This window comes from Mytilus californianus, unplaced genomic scaffold, assembly GCF_021869535.1.
Source record: "Mytilus californianus isolate M0D057914Y unplaced genomic scaffold, xbMytCali1.0.p SCAF_12, whole genome shotgun sequence".
NCBI lineage: Eukaryota > Metazoa > Mollusca > Bivalvia > Mytilida > Mytilidae > Mytilus > Mytilus californianus.
In genome coordinates this window covers 8,378,807-8,399,173 of record NW_026262604.1, presented here as the reverse complement: position 1 = coordinate 8,399,173, position 20,367 = coordinate 8,378,807, and the positions used below count along the sequence as shown (strand labels likewise).

Below are 20,367 nucleotides of genomic sequence, written 5' to 3'. Positions count from 1 at the left end.
AGGTATAGGGGGAGGGTTGAGATCTCAAAAAACATGTTTAACCCCGCCGCATTTTTGCGCCTGTCCCAAGACAGGAGCCTCTGGACTTTGTAAGTCTTGTATCATTTTTAATTTTAGTTTCTTGTGTATAATTTGGAGTTTAGTATGACGTCCATTATCATTGAACTAGTATACATATTTGTTTAGGGGCCAGCTGAAGGACGCCTCCGGGTGCGGGAGTTTCTCGCTGCATTGAAGACCCATTGGTGGCCTTCGGCTGTTGTCTGCTCTATGGTCGGGTTGTTGTCTCTTTGACACATTCCCCATTTCCATTCTCAATTTTATAATGCTTCGATTTTTCTGTTCATATCAACCGTATGAAAACAAATTCAGTATCGGTAATCTATGACGTGTTACAGCTGTTCCTGAAGATGTTTCAATTTATAGATGTTTTTTTTTCTTTCAATGTAACATTTTCAATGATTGATCATGAAATGGGGGGTGACACGGGGTTGCTCATTTACCAATGATCCCGCTTTTATGCAATTTTTCCCCACTTCCCACTTTTTTATCCCTATATTCGACATCCCGAAAGCGTGACATGAAATGAACATGAATTTAGTCTTCGAAAATAAATACATACGGTAATAACTATACTTGTACCCAGTATTAAAACAGGACTCTCTCTTCATCAATTAAGACGTAGAAGTTCATGAAATAAGAGGGTCTAGGAAGGGAGGTCCTTCATTTATTTTTTTCATTCTTTAAACTTTTATTATTATTAATAATTTAACACTCCATTATTCTCTATATATTCTTTATTTTTTCTTGCCTTTTTTTCTTTCGGTTCTTTATTTTTTACCCTCTTCTGCTCTTTTTCTACATTTTTCTCAATTCTGTAAGCCCCATCAAGACCATCACATGAGTTCAACACACTTACTTTAAAATACTTTTATAGCCATAGTGAATTTTACGTTACACAACGATCAAATGGCCGTTTCAACAAAGTATTACCAGTATAGACAAGTTAATATGTATCTAGTTTATCACATCAAGAAACTGATGACCTTATTACGTGGTTTTTATCTTTTGGAAGTTAAGTTTATAAACTCTTGGTTTACGTAGTTTTCATAGAGATAAGACTAAGACTGAGAAGAGTGACATAGTTCCAGCATGGCAGTTCTACTGTTAACTGTGTCTGTACTGGTGTTGTCAACATTCACAGTACACTGTGGTAAGGCAATGTATTTTTCTGTTCTTTTTTTTATTTCTCTACAGTCGAATCAAATGTTCAAAATCTATCCACCCAAGAGTGACTGGGAAATAGAAATATATAAAAATAAGAAGATGTGGTTTGACTGCCAATGAGACAACTATCCACAAAAGATCAAATGATGTGGATGTAAGCAATTATAGGCAACCGTACGGCCTTCAACAATGAGAAAAACCCTTACCGTATGGTCGGCTATAAAAGGCCCCGACATGAAAAATATTAAACAATTCAATTGAGAAAACTAAAACCTAATTTATAACAAAAAATAAGGAGATGTGGTATGACTGCCAATGGTCACTTTTGATCTTCTTCCGACCGGCAGTAAAACCCTTGCCAAAGTGAGGCGCCCTTTTGGGTGTGCGGTATGTAAATATGCACAGCCACGTCCGGTCAAAATAGGAACGTTAAATCCGATGCTTCGCAGTACAAATTTCACGCCTTCACCCAGGTCGACCTCCTATTACAGGACCTACCTATTGTATTTATTGTAAATATGTTTTCGTCCTGAACATGCATGAAATATTTGTCACTGGACTCTGAGCAATAAAAATAAATCAATCAATAAAACCTATATACGTGTCAGGAAGAAACACACAAAAAAGTCATACAGAAAAAACCCATACACACATATCTTCAAACACTAAAATTGCCTTAAAGTTTTATATAATTTTTCAAACAGGGGTTAACGGCATGGACCATCTTAGTTTTTGTGTTTTATTTTTTTAGTTAAATACTAAAATAAAAATGAACATTCCAAAAAAGGGGGTCGGGTTTTTTTTTTTTTTTTACATCAAAAATCGTTCTCGTTCAATAATGTTATACGACAAACTACACATTCTGATTGGAATGCAGATCCTGCGTCAACGTTTTTCTAACATGGTAAGGGGGAGGGTTGCCGCCTTTAAACTAGTTGAACCCCGACATATTCTGTATGTGCCTGGAACCTGTAATTCAGTGGTTGTCGTTTGTTGCTGCGTTTCATATTTGTTTTTCGTTCATTAACTTGTACTTAAATTAGGCCGTTAGTTTTCTCGTTTGAATTGTTTTACATTTGTCATTTCGGGGCCTTTTATAGCTGACTATGCGGTATGGACTTTGCTCATTGTTGAAGGCCGTACGATGACCTATAGTTGTTAATTTCTGTGTCATTTGGTCTATTGTGGAGAGTTGTCTCATTGGCAATCATACCACATCTTTTTATATATAGGTTGCATTTCTGTAAATATGGACAATGCAATTTCCTATAAGAACTCCTTTTACGGCAAAAACTGTGCTACTTTTACTATGAAGTTTCGTAACAAATTATATCCTAGAATGGAAAGTTCATATGCACTACGGTTTTTTTTTCATAGGTCAAAACATAGGGCTGTGCGGCATATTTTCAACATTTATATGCCTCGAACTTTTAAGAGTTCAAATCCGCAATCCATTTGTATTTATAGTGGTAAAACCCCCTAGTCGAGTCTCTATGAGATGAAACATAGAGATCATATCTTTGAACCAGTAGGTAAATAAAACAAAATTTAAAAAAAGTGTCTCACCAAAACAGGCGTGGTTTGTGAATAGCTGTACATGTACAAAGTGCAACCTACGGAACATTTTTCTTTGTAATCAAATGCTATAGGAAATACATACGACTAAAGATCAATGTTCCCAGAAAAAAATAAATTTCAAAATTTTTCAAAATATTTGTTTCTCAAACAGTTTTGTGCTTGTTTTGATCTCAGACATCTAAACCATAAAGATACACATGTATAAGGCTTACAAAACAAAGAAAAAACACAAGTTATATAAAATAAAAACATATGGTATGATTGCCAATGAGATAACTATCCAAGAAAGACCAAATGACGTAGACTTTAACAACTATAGGTCAACGTACGGCCTTCAACAATGAACAAAACTCCTATACCACATAGCAAGATACCCGACATGACAAAATATGAAACAACCAACAGTCTTATTTATAACGAAACAATAAACGAAAAGAAGTTATAACAGACAGCAAAATGCCACTAAATTACAGGCTCCTGTTTTGGAAATAGACACATTCAGAATGTGCGGTTTTAAACATGTTTGCCGTCGCTTAACACATTTAGAACAAACTATAAAATCAGTTGAAAAGGGCTCAACTCATAAACGACAAAAATTTACAAAAACACCAAAGAAGCAAAATACCGATCTGAGAGTACTCGCAGTTGCTGAAAGCTAGTTCACAGCCAATAACATCTAATAAACCAATCATGTATCTTAGTTTAGTTTGTTTTAGTATTACAATGTTTCTAATAAATTATATGTGTATCTATAAGCTCCTGCACATTATTGAACTTTCTTTTGTCGACAGCAACATTCAGCAATGCAGTTCAGAAGGGAACAGTTACCAGCCATTATATACACGAAGCTTCCGGTTTGTGTGCTAGCAGACGACATCCTAACATGCTGTATACTCACAACGATTCGGGCGACACACACAGAATATATGCTATAGAGTAAAATATTTTTTTTAAATTATATTCCCAACACCGGGTCCGAAACCGCGCGGAGGGATCCGAATCCCGAGGAGCAATTAATGAAAAGTTTGTAACGGTTGGTAGGTAAAATCTGGATCCGATTCCCACGGAGGAGTTACTGCGCCGTATGAATCGGATACAGACTTTACTTCCCTACCGTTACAGACTTTTCATTAATTGTTCCTTGGGATTCGAATTAATCTATCCGCGGATTTCGGATCGGGAAACACGGTGTGTCCCCATGATTTTTTTTTAAATATCATTTACGTTAGGATAAGCTTCAATGAGACAGCAACCAAACTACACTAAAAATACAAAAGCCACCTAAAAACCAGAATACGTCAGAATAGACAAAATTCTAATACGAATAGACGTTTTTATAAAAAATCGTATGCAAATTGTTCAGCCATTACTAAAAATCTAAAAGTTCCTGCAAAATATTTCATCCCAATTGAAAGGTTTTTACGTCATAATTAAAAAGTTATTGTTGCATGACGCCAGAAGGTTATTCGGAAGCAGATCTAGGGTCACTCAGAGACAAATTTCAGCCGCTAAATACCTAAAAGTGTAAATTTATTATAAGTTATATGGTTTGCTATTGACCCCCTACGTGTGTGATGCCGAAGGCCGAATCTCCTATGGATTTTGCTAACTCTCTATTGGTCCGTATAGGGGGTCAGTAGTGAACAGTAAAACGAATTTATCGCACACGGGACTTTTCCTGCTATGTTATGTGTAATAAATAAGCAATGCAATACCAAAACATTAATAGTTAACGTGACGTCATGAACCCCATATGAAATATTCTTATCCCATATGGATCCATAGGGGGTCACCACGTGACGGTGTTAAACCAATCATAACGTCATAATTTATCAGAGGTGCGATAAGCTCTAAATCATCCAACGAGTGGTGACCTAGTTTAATAGTGAGTATGAAGGATGGTCTAGATGGGGTCTACAGAATAGAAAATAATGGCCAAAAAACTTAACGAATAGAGATGAATAAGCATATAAATATAGAATAGCGAAAAATGGGATTCAAAAGGAAAATTACCTGGAAAAATAAAAGAATTAGGAAATATAATACTGATTACAGAAATAAAGGATGTACTAAATAATGAAAGGTCTTCAATTTACACCAATTTCTCTGTTGGCCCGAAACCAACATTTAAAGATTAAACACAAGATAACAACTGACAAGGTTCTTGACCACGGAAGGCACAAGTCCATTAGAACTAGAAAGATAACAAAAAGAGGAAAATCAATACATTAACATTACTAGTTTATGTGTTTGAAAATTTCTCTGAAGCCCTCGGGCTTAATGTTTGACAGTGTACCTAGGCTTATACCATTGATACGTTCCAATTATATGGGTTTCTGCATATTGATACTGTAAAATATCACCTGCGGGTCACAATATGAAGCGTTTTGTCGAGAGAGCGCAGAGAATGAATTAAAAAAAAACTTCATATTTTGTTGAGCCGCTGATATTTTACGATATAGGAATATAAGGAAAATATGAATACCGATTCATCGATTTTAGTGAGTTTTCATGATAAAAATCTACTATTATACATTTTAAGTTATAAAGACCGTGTCAAAGTATTTGACGTCACAAAGCCGTGATATACAATTTTATGAAGATTTGAACAGTTAGGGTAATATCGACAGAGAAAAATGCTTTTTTATTAAATAATTTACAAATTTTGATGATATATTCTGAAATTCTGTTAAAAATATCATTGAAGTTTATTATCAGAAGATGAATAAACTTGATCGAGCCTCGTTCTCACCGTAATATTGATAACGAGGCCATATCAACAGATGGCCTATCATGCCACCCTCGAAAGAACAACTTCAATCAATACTGTTCAAGATAGTTAGAAATCATTTAATTTAGCCAACTGTGATTAAACCTATGAAACGCGTAAACTAAAAGTGCAAGTATACACGCGCTTATCTTTGTGTAACCAGATCCTGAACTTTCAATGTTATTTTTAATCGAGGAGTAACCTTTGTTAAGTTTGATCTTCCAACCCTATTTCTAGTGGCTCGAACGGTCAGAGAAAGGCTTTGATATGGATAGATGGCGCCCACAGTACGGATTGGGAAGATATAGCATGCGGTCCCTGTGCAGGAGGTTCCGGAAATTGTGTTTATATTGCTGATACAGGCGGAAATGCTGGTGGCGATGCAAACACTATCTACAGAATTCGGGAACCGGACCATCTCAGTGGTGATATGCATGTCAGCATTGATTCTACTCTTAAGTTCAGGTAAATATTAAACCAGAGGCTGATTTAGTTGTAGGGTAGGGGCTGGCCTCTCTTATGAAGCTATATATATATATATATATATATATCCATTTATTACACCGGGTGATCCGTTTATTTGGCAATCGCCAATGGCAGTCAGCAGGGTTTAAGAACATTTGTTGTTCGACCTGTTACTCAAATGCGTTTTGTTAAAATATACTTTTTCACTTTTTTGATCTTTTGGAAAATGTTGTTTGTGCTGTGTTTGGACCCCTCTAACAAGAAATTTGTTTTGCATGCACACGTATAAAATTGCTTTTTTTATCCGACGCAATCATAGGTTTGAACGTTGTTTTCAATTTAGACTTGTTTATACTTTTTCGTTTGGGCTTGTATTATATGTGCCTTCGGGTTTATATGATCTGTTCATCCTATTTTGACTCCTCAAAATTCAAGAGTCTATCCTAAATTGAGGTAAATTATATGGCCTTCCAAATACCGTTTCGATTCCTAACATCACTGAAGAGACATTAATTGTCGATATCCGGATATTGTGTACAAAAATTCTTTGCACCTTTTGTTTGCGGTATACCATCTTTTCCGCAAGTTTATTTTTTTCTGTTTGGTATTAAATTTATAATTAAGATCCATTTATTACACCGGGTGATCCGTTTATTTGGCAATCGCCAATGGCAGTCAGCAGGGTTTAAGAACATGTGTTGTTCGACCTGTTAGTCAAATGCGTTTTGTTAAAATATACTTTTTCACTTTTTTGATCTTTTGGAAAATGTTGTTTGTGCTGTATTTAGACCCCTCTAACAAGAAATTTGTTTTGCATGCACACGTATAAAAATTGCGGTTTTTATCCAACGCAATCATAGGTTTGAACGTTGTTTTCAATTTAGACTTGTATATATATATATATATATATAAACGCCTAAAAAGTGTACACAACAACACCAATAACAAAAAAAGGAACTATAAATGTAATTATTTATAAATATTTCGGATAACAGATATCCTTCATCAGTAAATATGATTGTGATGTTGAATGAATCATATATCAGTCTACTTAGATTAAACTATAACAATCTTGAAATTTATACAATAAAAAAGTCAAACCGAACATCAGGTAAGACGCTTGCACAATTGTAAATATGTGTTAAACACGACATAGGTTATATGACTAATTACAACAGAGAGTTCAAATATATGCTTTAAATAAAAATAATAATGTGCGATATGAACTAGCACAATTCTAAAGCTTTAACGGTGACGACATTTATGATGTTACAAGAACGATTGCGTCAATAAGAATTCCAAATAAACAGCACTGAACGATCTAAATTTGTAAATATTTCAAATTTGACAACGGTAGAGTAGTTACAACAGAGTCTGCGTATTTAAACATCGCAAACAAACGGCCGTTAAAATATGATAATAAAGGTTAACTAGTTGAACGTGGCTTGGTACTTTTACATCCCTCAAAAAATTAAGCAATTTAAATTGGTATATTCAACAGATTTTAGAGATGAGTAAGGTAAAGAAATAGAAACAGAGACTGTAATAATAAGCAATATAACCCAAATGTGAAGCACTGCATGGAGTAGAACTACATCTTTTCATTTATCCCATTTGGTGCCAAAGTTGTTAATTTTCGTATCCAAAATCTTTCCCGAGTGAGTCTATCCTCCCTAGACCAAGCAGAGTTGTGGTCAATGATTGTAATGGTCAGTCGATTGAGATCTGCCTTAGTGTGGCCAGGGGATCTCAAATGTCGACTGAGAGGGAGGTCTGGCTTGCATTGGTAGTCGCTACGATGACCGTTCATTCGTTTGTGAAACGGCTGTTCTGACTCGCCAACATACTGTTTACCACATTTACACTGTAGGAGATACACAACATTTGTAGTCTTGCAATTAACATTGCAAAATATGGTGTATTCTGTACCAGTGGAGTGACTGTTAAAAGTCTGGGTAACCAGTATTTGTTTGCAAGTTAGACATCGTTTGTTTCCGCAACCCTTGCAAGAGCCCACAGACGAAGAGCCTGCTTGAGAGGATAAATCAGCTCTCACCAGCAAGTCTTTAAGGCTTTTGGGCCTACGGAAAGCCAGTACAGGTGGCTCGGGAAAGATTTTGGATAGTTTAGGATGTTTTTCGATTTCTTTCCAATTTTCGCGGATTAGGTGAGATAAGTTGTCAAATTTTGGATGGTAAGTCAACACAAAAGGCACCCTCCTGTTGACCTTTTTGACTTTATATTGTAATAGTTCATCTCGGCTGATGTTGTTAGCACGAGAAAAACCTTTATCAATGTCTTTTCTTTTGTAGCCCCGATGTTTTAGGTGACCGCGAAGTTCTTGTAGTCGTTTTTTTGCAATATCGTTGGTGGAGCAAATCCTTTTTATTCGTATGGCCTGGCTGTAGGGAATGCTCTTGGTGCAATGTTTAGGGTGACAACTCAATGGAGATAGATATTGATGTTTGTCTGTGGGCTTGCAATACAGATCTGTAAATATGTTTCCATCCCTCACTTGCGTTGTAGTGTCAAGAAATGTGATCTTAGAGTCAGAGATTTCATATGTGAATTTTATTGAGGGATGGGCATCGTTGGCATGTTGAATGAACAAATTTAGTTCTTGTTCAGTATTATCCCACTTCATGTCAATATCATCGATAAATCGGAACCAAGAGAGGGGTTGATAAAGAGAAGAATTGAGAATTCTCTGTTCTAATTTCCCTATTTTTATTTAAAGCATATATTTGAACTCTCTGTTGTAATTAGTCATATAACCTATGTCGTGTTTAACACATATTTACAATTGTGCAAGCGTCTTACCTGATGTTCGGTTTGACTTTTTTATTGTATAAATTTCAAGATTGTTATAGTTTAATCTAAGTAGACTGATATATGATTCATTCAACATCACAATCATATTTACTGATGAAGGATATCTGTTATCCGAAATATTTATAAATAATTACATTTATAGTTCCTTTTTTTGTTATTGGTGTTGTTGTGTACACTTTTTAGGCGTTTATATAATTTGTTTATTGTGTACATGTATCGTTACTCGTAACGATCCAGCGCCCTCGTGGGAAAAATCGTTGACTATTATTCAGACGTTTTATATATATATATATATATATATATATATATATATATATATATATATATATATATATATATATATATATATAAGTCTAGAGATTTGCACAACGATACTAATATAAAATGGTATAATACGAAGATGTTGTTATTAAATCGTGTTGACAAATATTTCGGCTTAACAAATAGCCTTCCTCAGTGTCAATAATTTTAATTATGGTTAATGCATAGACTTTTTACTTGTTCCATTCCTAACGTTGCCTAGTCCCCCTCCCCCCCCCCCCCCCCCCCCCCCCCCACACACACACACTTTTTTCAAAATTCTGGATCCGAAACTGAAAACTATACCATGTGCATTATTTGAACAGATCTTATATTTCCTATTTTGTAAATTGGAAAGGTGTTAATTCACTAAAATATAATTTTGGCCTTTAAAATCTGAAAATTTTAAACAGCGATAATGTAAAAATACTATAAAAGGCAGTTTATTAGGCCTACTCGATCTACTCCTTTTAAAATATATCTATAACCTCAGTCTATAACAGTATGTCATAGATACATTTTTGAAAATAGACAGATTGTTAGATCAATATCTTCAGAATTGGAATTCCCTCATTCAAAATTCGCCAAAAGGTATTAACTACAAAATTTTTAAGAAAAACTTGGAATTCGAGGAATATTCTAATATTTTAGACTTCAAAGACGCTATTGTTCTATGTCGATTTCGAACGACTAATACTAAATTGCCGATTGAAACAAGAAGATGGCAAAACGTGATAAGAGAAAACCGCTTTTGCAGTCTATGTAACAATTGACAGATTGGTGACGAATATCATTATATATTTGAATGCTTTTTTTTCCTATCAAAAACGGAAAGAGTATTTGTAAAACTGCATATTTTACAAAACGTCAAAATACAGTTAAATTCTCTGAACTTATGCCAAGTACAAGAAAACCAGTTCTGAAGAAGATTTGGTCTTTTATAAAAAATATATAAATACTGGTGTTCGTACTCCTGGCTTGTAACTTTTGTAACCTCTCTCGCCTGTTTTGTGTATGATTGATTGATTGATTGATTGTTGGTTGCTTAACGTCCAGTGGCAAGTATGTCATGCATATTCAGGACGAGAACAAATTAACAATAAATACAGTAGGTAGGTTCTGTGATAGATTAAGGGATTAAGGTCGGAGAAATAAGACTGCCACGGGAAATGAGGGTATATTGGATAGGGACAGAAATTTAGCCTTGCAACAGGTCACCTACGGACCCATCAAATTGTTGTTGCAAGGGTTCTTAATGTGCAAAGAGCGTGGTACTCTCGTTACACGAGGCATCGGACTTAACGTCCCCATCCTGACCGGACGTGGCTGCAAATTTGTACATCCCGCACAGCCAAACGGACGCCCCATTTTGGCGAGGGTTTTATTGCCGGTCGGAGGAAGACCAATGGTGACCATACTTCTGTTCCCCAGTCACCCTTATGTTTTGTACATATTGTAAATATTTATTGTTGTATGTGTTATCTCTGTACCGAAAAAAGTAAAATCACAAAAATACTGAACTCCGAGGAAAATTCAAAAAGGAAAGTCCCAAATCAAATGGCAGAATCAAAAGCTCAAACACATTAAACGAATAGATAACAACTGTCATATTCCTGACTTAGTTAAGGCATTTTCTTATGTAGAAAATGGTGGATTGAACCTGGTTTTATAGCTAGCTAAACCCCTCACTTGTATGACAGTTGCATCAAATTCCATTATATTGACAACGATGCGTGAACAAAACAAACAGAAACAATAGGTAAAAATGTCAAAAATAGATAATGCATTGACTTTATGACAATAAAGATATATACAAAATGGAAACTATATCAAAGGCAATACAATTGATTTATTGATTTTTGGTTAACGTTAAGTAGCTAATATTTCATGCATATTCAGAAGGAGAAACAATGAACCAAAATATAAGAGGGTATGGATGGGGGGTCCTCCATTTCTTTACTCTTTAATTTTTTTTGCCATTTTTCTCTATTTTTTGCTCATTTGTCTCTATTATTTATATTTTAGCACCTCTTTATTTTCTATTTTTATGTTTTTGGTCAATTTTTCTCTATTCTTTATAGTATTCTCTATTCTGTAAACCCCTATCCAGACCCTCATAAAACGTAAGAAAGTTATACAAAGATGGCCAACTGGGAAGGAGGGAAGAACTTTTAGGCTATCACTGCAAAAAAGAGCGAATGTTGTAGATATGGACAGAAATGTTGCATTGAAACGAACTCATCAAAAAATTGTTTCGATGGTTCTTAAAGTTTGAAACTTTCTAAACACATGGTATCGGATTTTTCGTCCCAATTCCAACCGGATTGATTGTCGGCATGCTCGGAACACCCAAACAACTTTGCGATTGAGTCGTGCCTCTTTGACTTTGAATTTTTTTAGCTTGTGATTTCTTCAGGGGTGAATAGCCAATCAAAAGATTCTTACGATCGAAAAAGTATGAAGGAGGATCGAACTACATGTATAATAAGATTTTTGGCCCGGGAAATTGCAAAACCGGTACATCTGTTATAAGACTGACCTTTAATTAAAGTTTAAACACTATAAAAATCCCGGAGCATCAAAACAAGAAAAGTTAAATTGTTTATAGGGTTTATTATTTTATAACTTTATTTTGATTGAGTTACTATAAAAGAGATAACACAGGGGTATTCAAACTCAGAAGTCAAAAACAAACTGACAATGTTATGTCAAAAAACGAAAAACGACAAAAACACAAACAACAGTACACACAAAAATACAACAAAGAAGACTAAAGACAACACGAGCCCAACCAAAAACCGAGGTGATCTAAGGTGCTCCGGAAGGGTAATACATAAACAATATTGTCTCGTTGCAAAGTTTGGATCATCGACTGTCGTTTTACAGTTGAAAACTAAGTTATCGCCAATCCTCTGCTGTCTCTCAATCAAAATTATAGAATTCCATATACAAAAAAAAAATGAATAAATATAACCTAGCTGTGTACACCTTTGCGAAATATCGCAAACATATGCTTTATAACGCAAACATAGGAAAAAATATAAAAAAGGTTAATGTGGGTGGCGCTAATACGACTCCTCACATTTTGTAGCTGGGACCAGCATGATTGTGAAACTGTTATGGTAGACCCAAATGGAGAAGTTTATGTTGTGTCCAAAGTTAGCGCAGGTCATCACGCTAAATTTGTACATTTACCAAAGAGTGCGTGGGGAGCCCATCATCATGTATATGTGAACGATGGAGTGTACCTGTCTATAACAACAAACGCGTATGACCCAGTAGGCGGAGACATCTCTCCAGCAGGCAATGAAGTAAGTAAAATCTACAAAATGTCAAGGACAATTGAAAAGAACAACTTGCCTGAAAAATCCCGAGGAAAAGACAAGAATGGTTTATTATATTTTGCGATTGATAAGACCAAATATGTTCGCCATATTTCGTGTTTGTGTTTTATTTTTTGTGTCCCTGATTCAATTGTTCCTTGATGAACATATTTAAGCATGCAAAATCTATTTTATCGATCTAAATCACGAAATTAGATAAGATATAGCTCCCGCAAACCAAATTCCGTTTAACTGTTTACAGATAGTTTTCCATTTAATTTTCCATTTGTAGATGCCAAAATTAATGGCTATATTTTCACAGAATATTATCCATACCATGCACACCATACATTTACATTTGAGGATCTGCATAATGGGGGGGGAGTTGAGTTGAGGAGTGTCTTTATTTCTGTATTCTTTAATCTTTATGCCATTATTATACGTTATCTTTTCTTTATATTTTAGCACTGTATTATTATCTATTCTTTGTTTTTTAGGGGCATATTTTTCTCTCATCCGTTTTTTTATCAATAATTTTGAATTAGTCCGCTCTATTCTCTATTCTGTATACCTCATCCAGACCCTCATAAATCTAAAGAAACATGACACATATTCCATGCGCATTGGAATTAATTTCACGATTTATGTATCTAGTACATGAGAACAAAATGTCACAGGTGTAAAAACTTTTCCTGCACTGGTTTTAATTATATTTCTTGTGAACATTTTGCTTTTCCAGCACGGAACGAAATTAAAAGATTGAGGTTCGAGGTATAAAAAAAACCAAATTTAACCTCTTCCTATCCCTTTACCTATTCAAAGTCAGGAACCTCGTCAGTAATTGTCTTACGTCATACATTAAAGTTTTTGTTATTTGGAAAAAATCATATTTTTGCATATCTTTAGTAGTTTCTGTTAAATTCATTACCATCGTTTTAAAACTGTGGACGATTTAAAGCCTTACCATGTTTACGTTTTGTGAAATATCACGTGTCTATTATTGAAGACTGTGTATTACTCTCTAGATTTTTGTGATTTGAGTAGTGTGGTGTGCGGTCTCATTAACGTGTATACACACTTATCTTACCTCCTATACATTTCTAGAAATATGATAGGTTAAAGGCAACCGCGTGGGGACCGTGTATATTTAATATTAGGTTAGTAGGCGGGGCTTATTTCAATACACGGTCAGTAGTGGTGTTACGTCCCTTTATAAAAACAACACGGTGATGAGGAAAAATCTGAAAGGTTTCATCAGACGAAGAAATTGATGATGAATGATTGAAATAAATTCATAAAACAAACCATATGGAATTTACTGACCCCATATATATCGTATTAGGTCACTAGCACACTATGTAACTAATATTACTCTTTTACTATCACATACACTTGGATACTTTCGCGGGTTATATTCTCACGATTTCAAAGCCGAATAATGTCATCTGGGGAACTGTATTCGCCGATTAACAACCTATAATGTTGTTTTTTTTTGTAAACCAATCGCGTGGGGAATATTCTCGTGCATTTTACGTGATCGCCAAATAAGAAAAAATACCTCCTGCGCGAAATTTCCACATCTACAATATAATCAATAAACTTTCAATATTTTGCCAGATTCTACTGAAAACTTATGGACGTGTGAACTACTGGTCCGTGCCTGACCGTAATTACGCAGCCCATATAACTCATCATCCTCAGGTGTTACCATACCATAACGAAAGACAGGGAGAGTCCGTTTGCTGGGACGTACATGGTGATGGCTATTACACTTTATCAGAGGGAGCCAATCAACCATTGTGGTATTATAGGAGACAATCCCCCAAACCTGTTGGTTAAAAACAAATAATAAATGATATAAAGTGTGTCTTTTTATGTTGTAATGTTACACTACTGTATCAGGTTAGGATGAAGGTTGGCGCCTGTTAAAACGTTTAAACCCGCTGCATATGTATGCAGCTGTCCAAGTCAGGAGCCTGTTGTTCAGTGATTGTCGTTTGTTGGTGTGGTTCAAAGGTGGTTTTCGTTTCTCGTTTTTTATATAGATTAGACCGTTGGTTTTCCTGTTTGAATTGTTTTACACTAGTCATCTTGTGACCCTTTATAGCTTGCTGTTCGATGTGAGCCAAGGCTCCGTGTTAAAGGCCGTACTTTGACCTATAATTGCTAACTTTTTATACATTGTGACTTGTATGGATAGTTGTCTCATTGGCACTCAATCCACATCTTCTTATTTATATAGTATATCCGTATTCTAGACCTCACTGTGACTTTGATATGAAACACATCAACACACGTGCTGTTTCTTTGCTTTAAAGTTTTTAGTGCGTAAAGTGATTTTTGTATCATGAATGACTACATGATTGCTTCGCATCATGGTGCTGAGCTATTAGTTTCAGTCGATAAACACGCCATCTTGAAATATTTACTTACCACATATAGATTCTAAGTGGTTGCTTAATGATGCGGCTTAGATACAGCAACAGCTATTGGCTTAAATGAGATAAAGAATTACAGACTTTTCCCGTCTCAGGATAAGACATCAAATGCCGGAAAATTAACTATGTGTATTTCAGTTCCGATCAACTGTCATTAATTCATGTTCGTTTTATTATGCATATATTGCACACTGAAATTCATTATTGAAATATCAATTATTAATACGTGTTTATTTGCTTTGTTAATCTGCAATATTCACGATTTGTTTTGCTAAACAATGTTCCTATACAATGTTTACAAAAATGCATTATCTGTATTTTATAACTTCTGCCAATCTAGGCACTCCTCCAGAGAGGCACACCTCCAGAGTCCAAATATTTGTAAATGTTTTAATTTTCAACAAGTAAAGTGAATAAAATTTTAAAAGCATGGGTGTATAACGCACACTCTTAAAGTAGAACAACATCATTTTCACTGAAACTGAATATTTATTGCTGTTTTCAATTATATGTTATTAACATACCTAAACATTCATATATATCTAAATAAATTATATACAGAACTAGCAATCAAAATCGCAATTCAATGAGCAGCTGAAAGAACTAGAAAACCACACTCCACAAAAACACATTGACAACTAAACACTGAACAGCCAGTTTAAAATTTCAGAAAAATTCATCTTAATATATATATACAAAAATTTATATTCCAAGTCTAAGACATCCATTTTATATCAATCAATATATAAAAACACCACATTTCCAATACTAAATCAACAACCCCAGGCACACATATTACCTTAAATTAGGATAGAGCGAAGCAGTCCACAGCTTTTTAGAAAGCTCAAACTTGTATTTTTTTAGATTCCATTGGTTGAACAATCGAGGCTTATTCATCATATAAATATAGCGAGTTTGGTAGTATATTTTTGTATTATGTAAATAAGGTTTATTGTGTGTTTATTGAATAAAAATTCTATAGTCTGTATCAATGCTTTTTTTCATTAACAAAATCCATACTAAATTATTGTACAAGTTAGAAGTGATTTTTGGTTAGATTTTGTACAAATTGTAATTTGTACAAGCACTTTTTGTACAAATTACAATTTGTACAAAGTCAAAATACAAATTACAATTTATACAATTCTTTTGTACAAATTATAATTTGTACAAAATGATAACTTGTACACAACATATACACGCGCGATACCTAATCCTTAATAATAAATATATAAAATCCTTGGGTTCCAAGAAAGTTGATATATAAAAAAAAAGAAATAAAAGAATTGGTTGGGTATTTTAAGGATTAACAGAATTGAGATTGAAATCGGGAAATGTGTCATATAGATAACAACCCGACCATAGAGCTCTTCATCGCAGCTAGAAATAAAGGTTTCTGATTTGGGACAGACGAAAAATGCGGCGGAGGTTAAACTGTTTTTGTGAGATCTCAACCCTCCCCTATACCTTCTAGTCAACGTGGAATAAACACACACACATCAATACGCATAGTAAAATTTAGTTAAAAAGAAGTCCGAGTCCGATGATAGAATAGGTAACAGAAGAAATTAAAAAAATGACAATGATCAACATAAATTAACAAAGATAAATTGAGAATGGAAATGGGGAATGTGTCAAAGAGACAACAACCCGACCATAGAGCAGACAACAGCCGAAGGCCACCAATGGGTCTTCAATGCAGCGAGAAACTCCCGCACCCGGAGGCGTCCTTCAGCTGGCCCCTAAACAAATATGTATACTAGTTCAGTGATTATGGACGTCATACTAAACTCCAAATTATACACAAGAAACTAAAATTAAAATGATACAAGACTAACAAAGGCCAGAGGCTCCTGACTTGGGACAGGCGCAAAAATGCGGCGGGGTTAAACATGTTTTTTGAGATCTCAACCCTCCCCTATACCTCTAGCCAATGTAGAAAAAACAAACGTACAACAGTACGCACAGTAAAACTCAATTTAAGAGAAGTCCGAGTCCGATGTCAGAATAGGAAACAAAAGAAAAAAAACAAAATGACAATAATACATAAATAACAACAGACTACTAGCAGTTACTGACATGCCAGCTCCAGACCTCAATTAAACTGATTGAAAGATTATGTCTTCATCATATGAATATCAGGCACAATCCCTCCTGTTAGGGGTTTAGTATTATACCGTCATAAAATATATGAGAAGAACATAACCCGTGTCATGCCAACAACTGTTTTTTGAATAAATATGTTTAATTCCGATGCAAAGACCCTATAAGTGAATCAATATTAAAGCCAAAATGTGCAATCTTTAATGACCTGACAATAGTATCGTAACTATATCCCTTCTTATGAAGTCTGTTTAAAGGTTTTGTTAGCTTTTGAGGTGCATACTGACATTTTTGTGCTTTGTAAAGAATATTACCATAAAAGATTGGATGTGAAATACCCGAACGTATAAGATGTCTGCATGTTGAGTTATATTTAAGAATGATGTCCTTATACCGATGATAAAATTTAGTAAATGTTTTGACTAGTTTATGATATCGAAAACCCTGGTGTAATAATTTTTCAGTAATATATAAATTTCTCTCGCTAAAATCTAATACGTTGTTACATACACGAGCGAATCGTACAAGTTGAGATATATAAACACCATAAGATGGTGACAAGGGAACGTCACCATCTAAAAATGGATAATTAACGATAGGAAATGAAAAATCATCTCTTTTATCATAAATTTATGTATTAAGCTTCCCGTTAATGATATAGATATCAAGATCGAGGAAAGGACAGTGGTCATTGTTAGTATTAGCGTTATTTAAAGTAAGTTCAACAGGATAAATTTCTTTAGTATACATACTGAAGTTGTCATTATTGAGACCCAATATATCATCCAAATATCTAAAAGTATTGTTAAATTTGTGTATCAGATGTTGTTTCGATGGGTCTTTGCTGATTTTAGTCATAAATTGTAACTCATTACAATACAAAAACAGGTCCGCAATAAGTGGTGCACAGTTAGTCCCCATTGGAATTCCGATAACTTGACGATATACGGAATCTCCAAAGCGAACAAAAATGTTATCAAGTAAAAATTCAAGGGCAGATATAGTATCAAAGCATGTCCAATTGACATGTCCAATTGACAAAGGACTACTAGCAGTTACTGACATGCGAGTTCCAGACCTCAATTAAACTGACCAAAAGATTATATCTTCATCATACAAACACATTTTGTCTTAGAGGTTATTGGTGCGTAAACGGGACCACTGACTCACAAACTTTACATATAAGTTCTTCGGACCCCTCAGATTTTGAGTGAATCGATCCAAGTTATCTTCTTCAAATTTGTCAACTGCTAAAAAGATTCGTTTCAATGACGAATAATCAAATTTCCATTGTCCATACTTGATTTAAGTTACGTTTCATGCCTAACAATCTTTAAAGAGATGACGCAATGGTTGTTTGGCTCAAGCTTATGTGAATTGTAACTAACAAGGCAAACGTAAAGCACTGATTGGGTTACTTAATTTCCACCAATTACTAGATATAGTTTCACCGTTTGAAATGACAGTGGCTGGTCCTCAAATCTATGAAACCATATCAAAAAGAAAAAAAGTAAATTAACAAAAATACCGAACTCCAAGGAAAATTCAAAACGGAAAGTCCCGTATCAAATGGCAAAATCAAAAGCTCAAACACATAAAACGAATGGAAAACAACTGTCATGTTCCTGACTTGGTACAGTCATTTCCTTATTTAAAAAAATGCTGGATTAAACCTAGTTTTTAGCTAGTTAAACCTCGCACGTGTATGACAGTCGCATAATAAAGATAGCGGACTTCTTTTCATTAATAAATTAAAATTCTGGTGCGTCAGAAGCGCTTTTAGTTGGAATTTATGATGCAGATAATGAAAGTTGAATACAGTCAACCAAAACATTATGGCGTCCTGATATATTCAGTATGACTTCAACTTAACCATTAAGAAGGTTTCCTATCAGCAATAACTGTCTGTCAAGGGAACATTGATAGGAAAGTTTAACGTAAGCTATCTAAATTATACCAATCAACTAATTATGGGAAAACAGTTAAAGAATCCTCTATTATATATACATTTTTGAACGATTTATTAAACAAAACGAAAACCAACAACAACCGGGGCTGAACTCAAAAGTTTTGGTAAGCCATACAGTTCCGAATCCCCTATAGTGTCATCTTGGTAAAGCATTGATCACTCAAGTCCTTTTCTTTTTTTAATTGATAAATCGTTTGATTCAAATTTCCTCTGTTATACAATATCACTAAGCAGTCCAGGAAAGCAGACTTAAGGAGCACCGTTGTATTACATTCTGCATCTGCCCAGGTGGAACAAATGTCATATTTCAATTCTAACAAAATTCAAAAAATTACAAATCAAGTTATACTCCAATACTAGTATTTCATCTTTTTCAAACACATTTGACATATATACATTATCAATGTATCCAATTTAAGTACCTTAACAACTCAAAGCGTTTATCACAACAGGTCATTATAACGAACTGCGCCGATCAGTCTTATTCAATGAAAAAGCATCAAACAAAAGCAGATGGACTATTGTCTCTTGCCTAACCATGCATAAGACATCACAAAATGACAAAAAAAAAACAGCGTGTGTATAGGTTAACTCTCTAACCCTTACACTTGACCGACTATGTGATACATTGATATGAAAGAGAGTCTGGATGGGGGCCTTCGTTTCTTTATTCCTTTTTCATACCATTTTTTCTCTATTACTTATTCATTTTGCCCATTATTCTCTATGCCTTATATTTGAGCACCCAATTATTATCTATTCTATATTTTTTTTGCGTATTTTTCTCTATTCTTGATTTTTGTTTGCGATTTTTATTTCCTCTCTATTCCTTATTTTATTGCTCTTTATTCTGCACTGACTTCTTTCCATTATTTTCTATTCTGTTAACCCCATCCAAACCTTCGCAATAATGGTAAAATGATATATATATATATATTCTTTGACTGTATCTTGCATTAATTTGTAGGATCCTTTACTATAGATATTTCAGCTGATCTGTAACAATTCCATCTTCATGCCTTATATATCATGTACTGTATTACGACGCTAGATTAAAACTGACGAGGAAAGGTAACACCCGGCCACCGAAAGCTTTATTTTTTGTGAAGCCTAGGTGGTCGTGTGGTCTAGCGCGTCGGATACAGTGCAGGCGATTTGGTGTCACGATATCTCAGTAGCAAGAGTTCGAATCCTGGCGAGGGAAGAACAAAAAATTTGCGAAAGCAAATTTACAGATCTAACATTGTTGGGCTGATGTTTAGACGAGTTGTATATATATATATGTAACATTCAGAAACGTGTCCATCCCCCCAAACGTGTCCGATTCCCCCAAACGTGTCCAGATGAAGTCACTGAACTGCA

The 20,367-nt window shown here is 34.7% G+C and overlaps 1 protein-coding gene across 1 annotated transcript; it reads left to right on the top strand.

Annotated features, from left to right (window-relative positions):
* The first annotated feature begins 953 nt into the window (after window positions 1-953).
* LOC127721317 (uncharacterized) lies at window positions 954-14,360 on the top strand. The gene is made up of 5 exons (XM_052228053.1): window positions 954-1,213; window positions 3,597-3,741; window positions 5,813-6,040; window positions 12,264-12,483; window positions 14,113-14,360. The coding sequence occupies exons 1-5, from the start codon at window positions 1,153-1,155 to the stop codon at window positions 14,332-14,334; spliced, it is 876 nt and encodes a 291-aa protein (XP_052084013.1). The 5' UTR covers window positions 954-1,152; the 3' UTR covers window positions 14,335-14,360.
* The last annotated feature ends 6,007 nt before the right edge of the window (window positions 14,361-20,367 follow it).

What these genes read in the sequence shown, in the direction of transcription:
- LOC127721317 (XM_052228053.1), top strand. Translation starts at nt 1,153, where the DNA reads ATGGCAGTTCTACTGTTAACTGTGTCTGTACTGGTGTTGTCAACATTC. An exon ending in AACATTCACAGTACACTGTG is followed by an intron (nt 1,214 to 3,596) that starts GTAAGGCAATGT and finishes TTTTGTCGACAG; the next exon opens with CAACATTCAGCAATGCAGTT. An exon ending in GATTCTACTCTTAAGTTCAG is followed by an intron (nt 6,041 to 12,263) that starts GTAAATATTAAA and finishes CACATTTTGTAG; the next exon opens with CTGGGACCAGCATGATTGTG.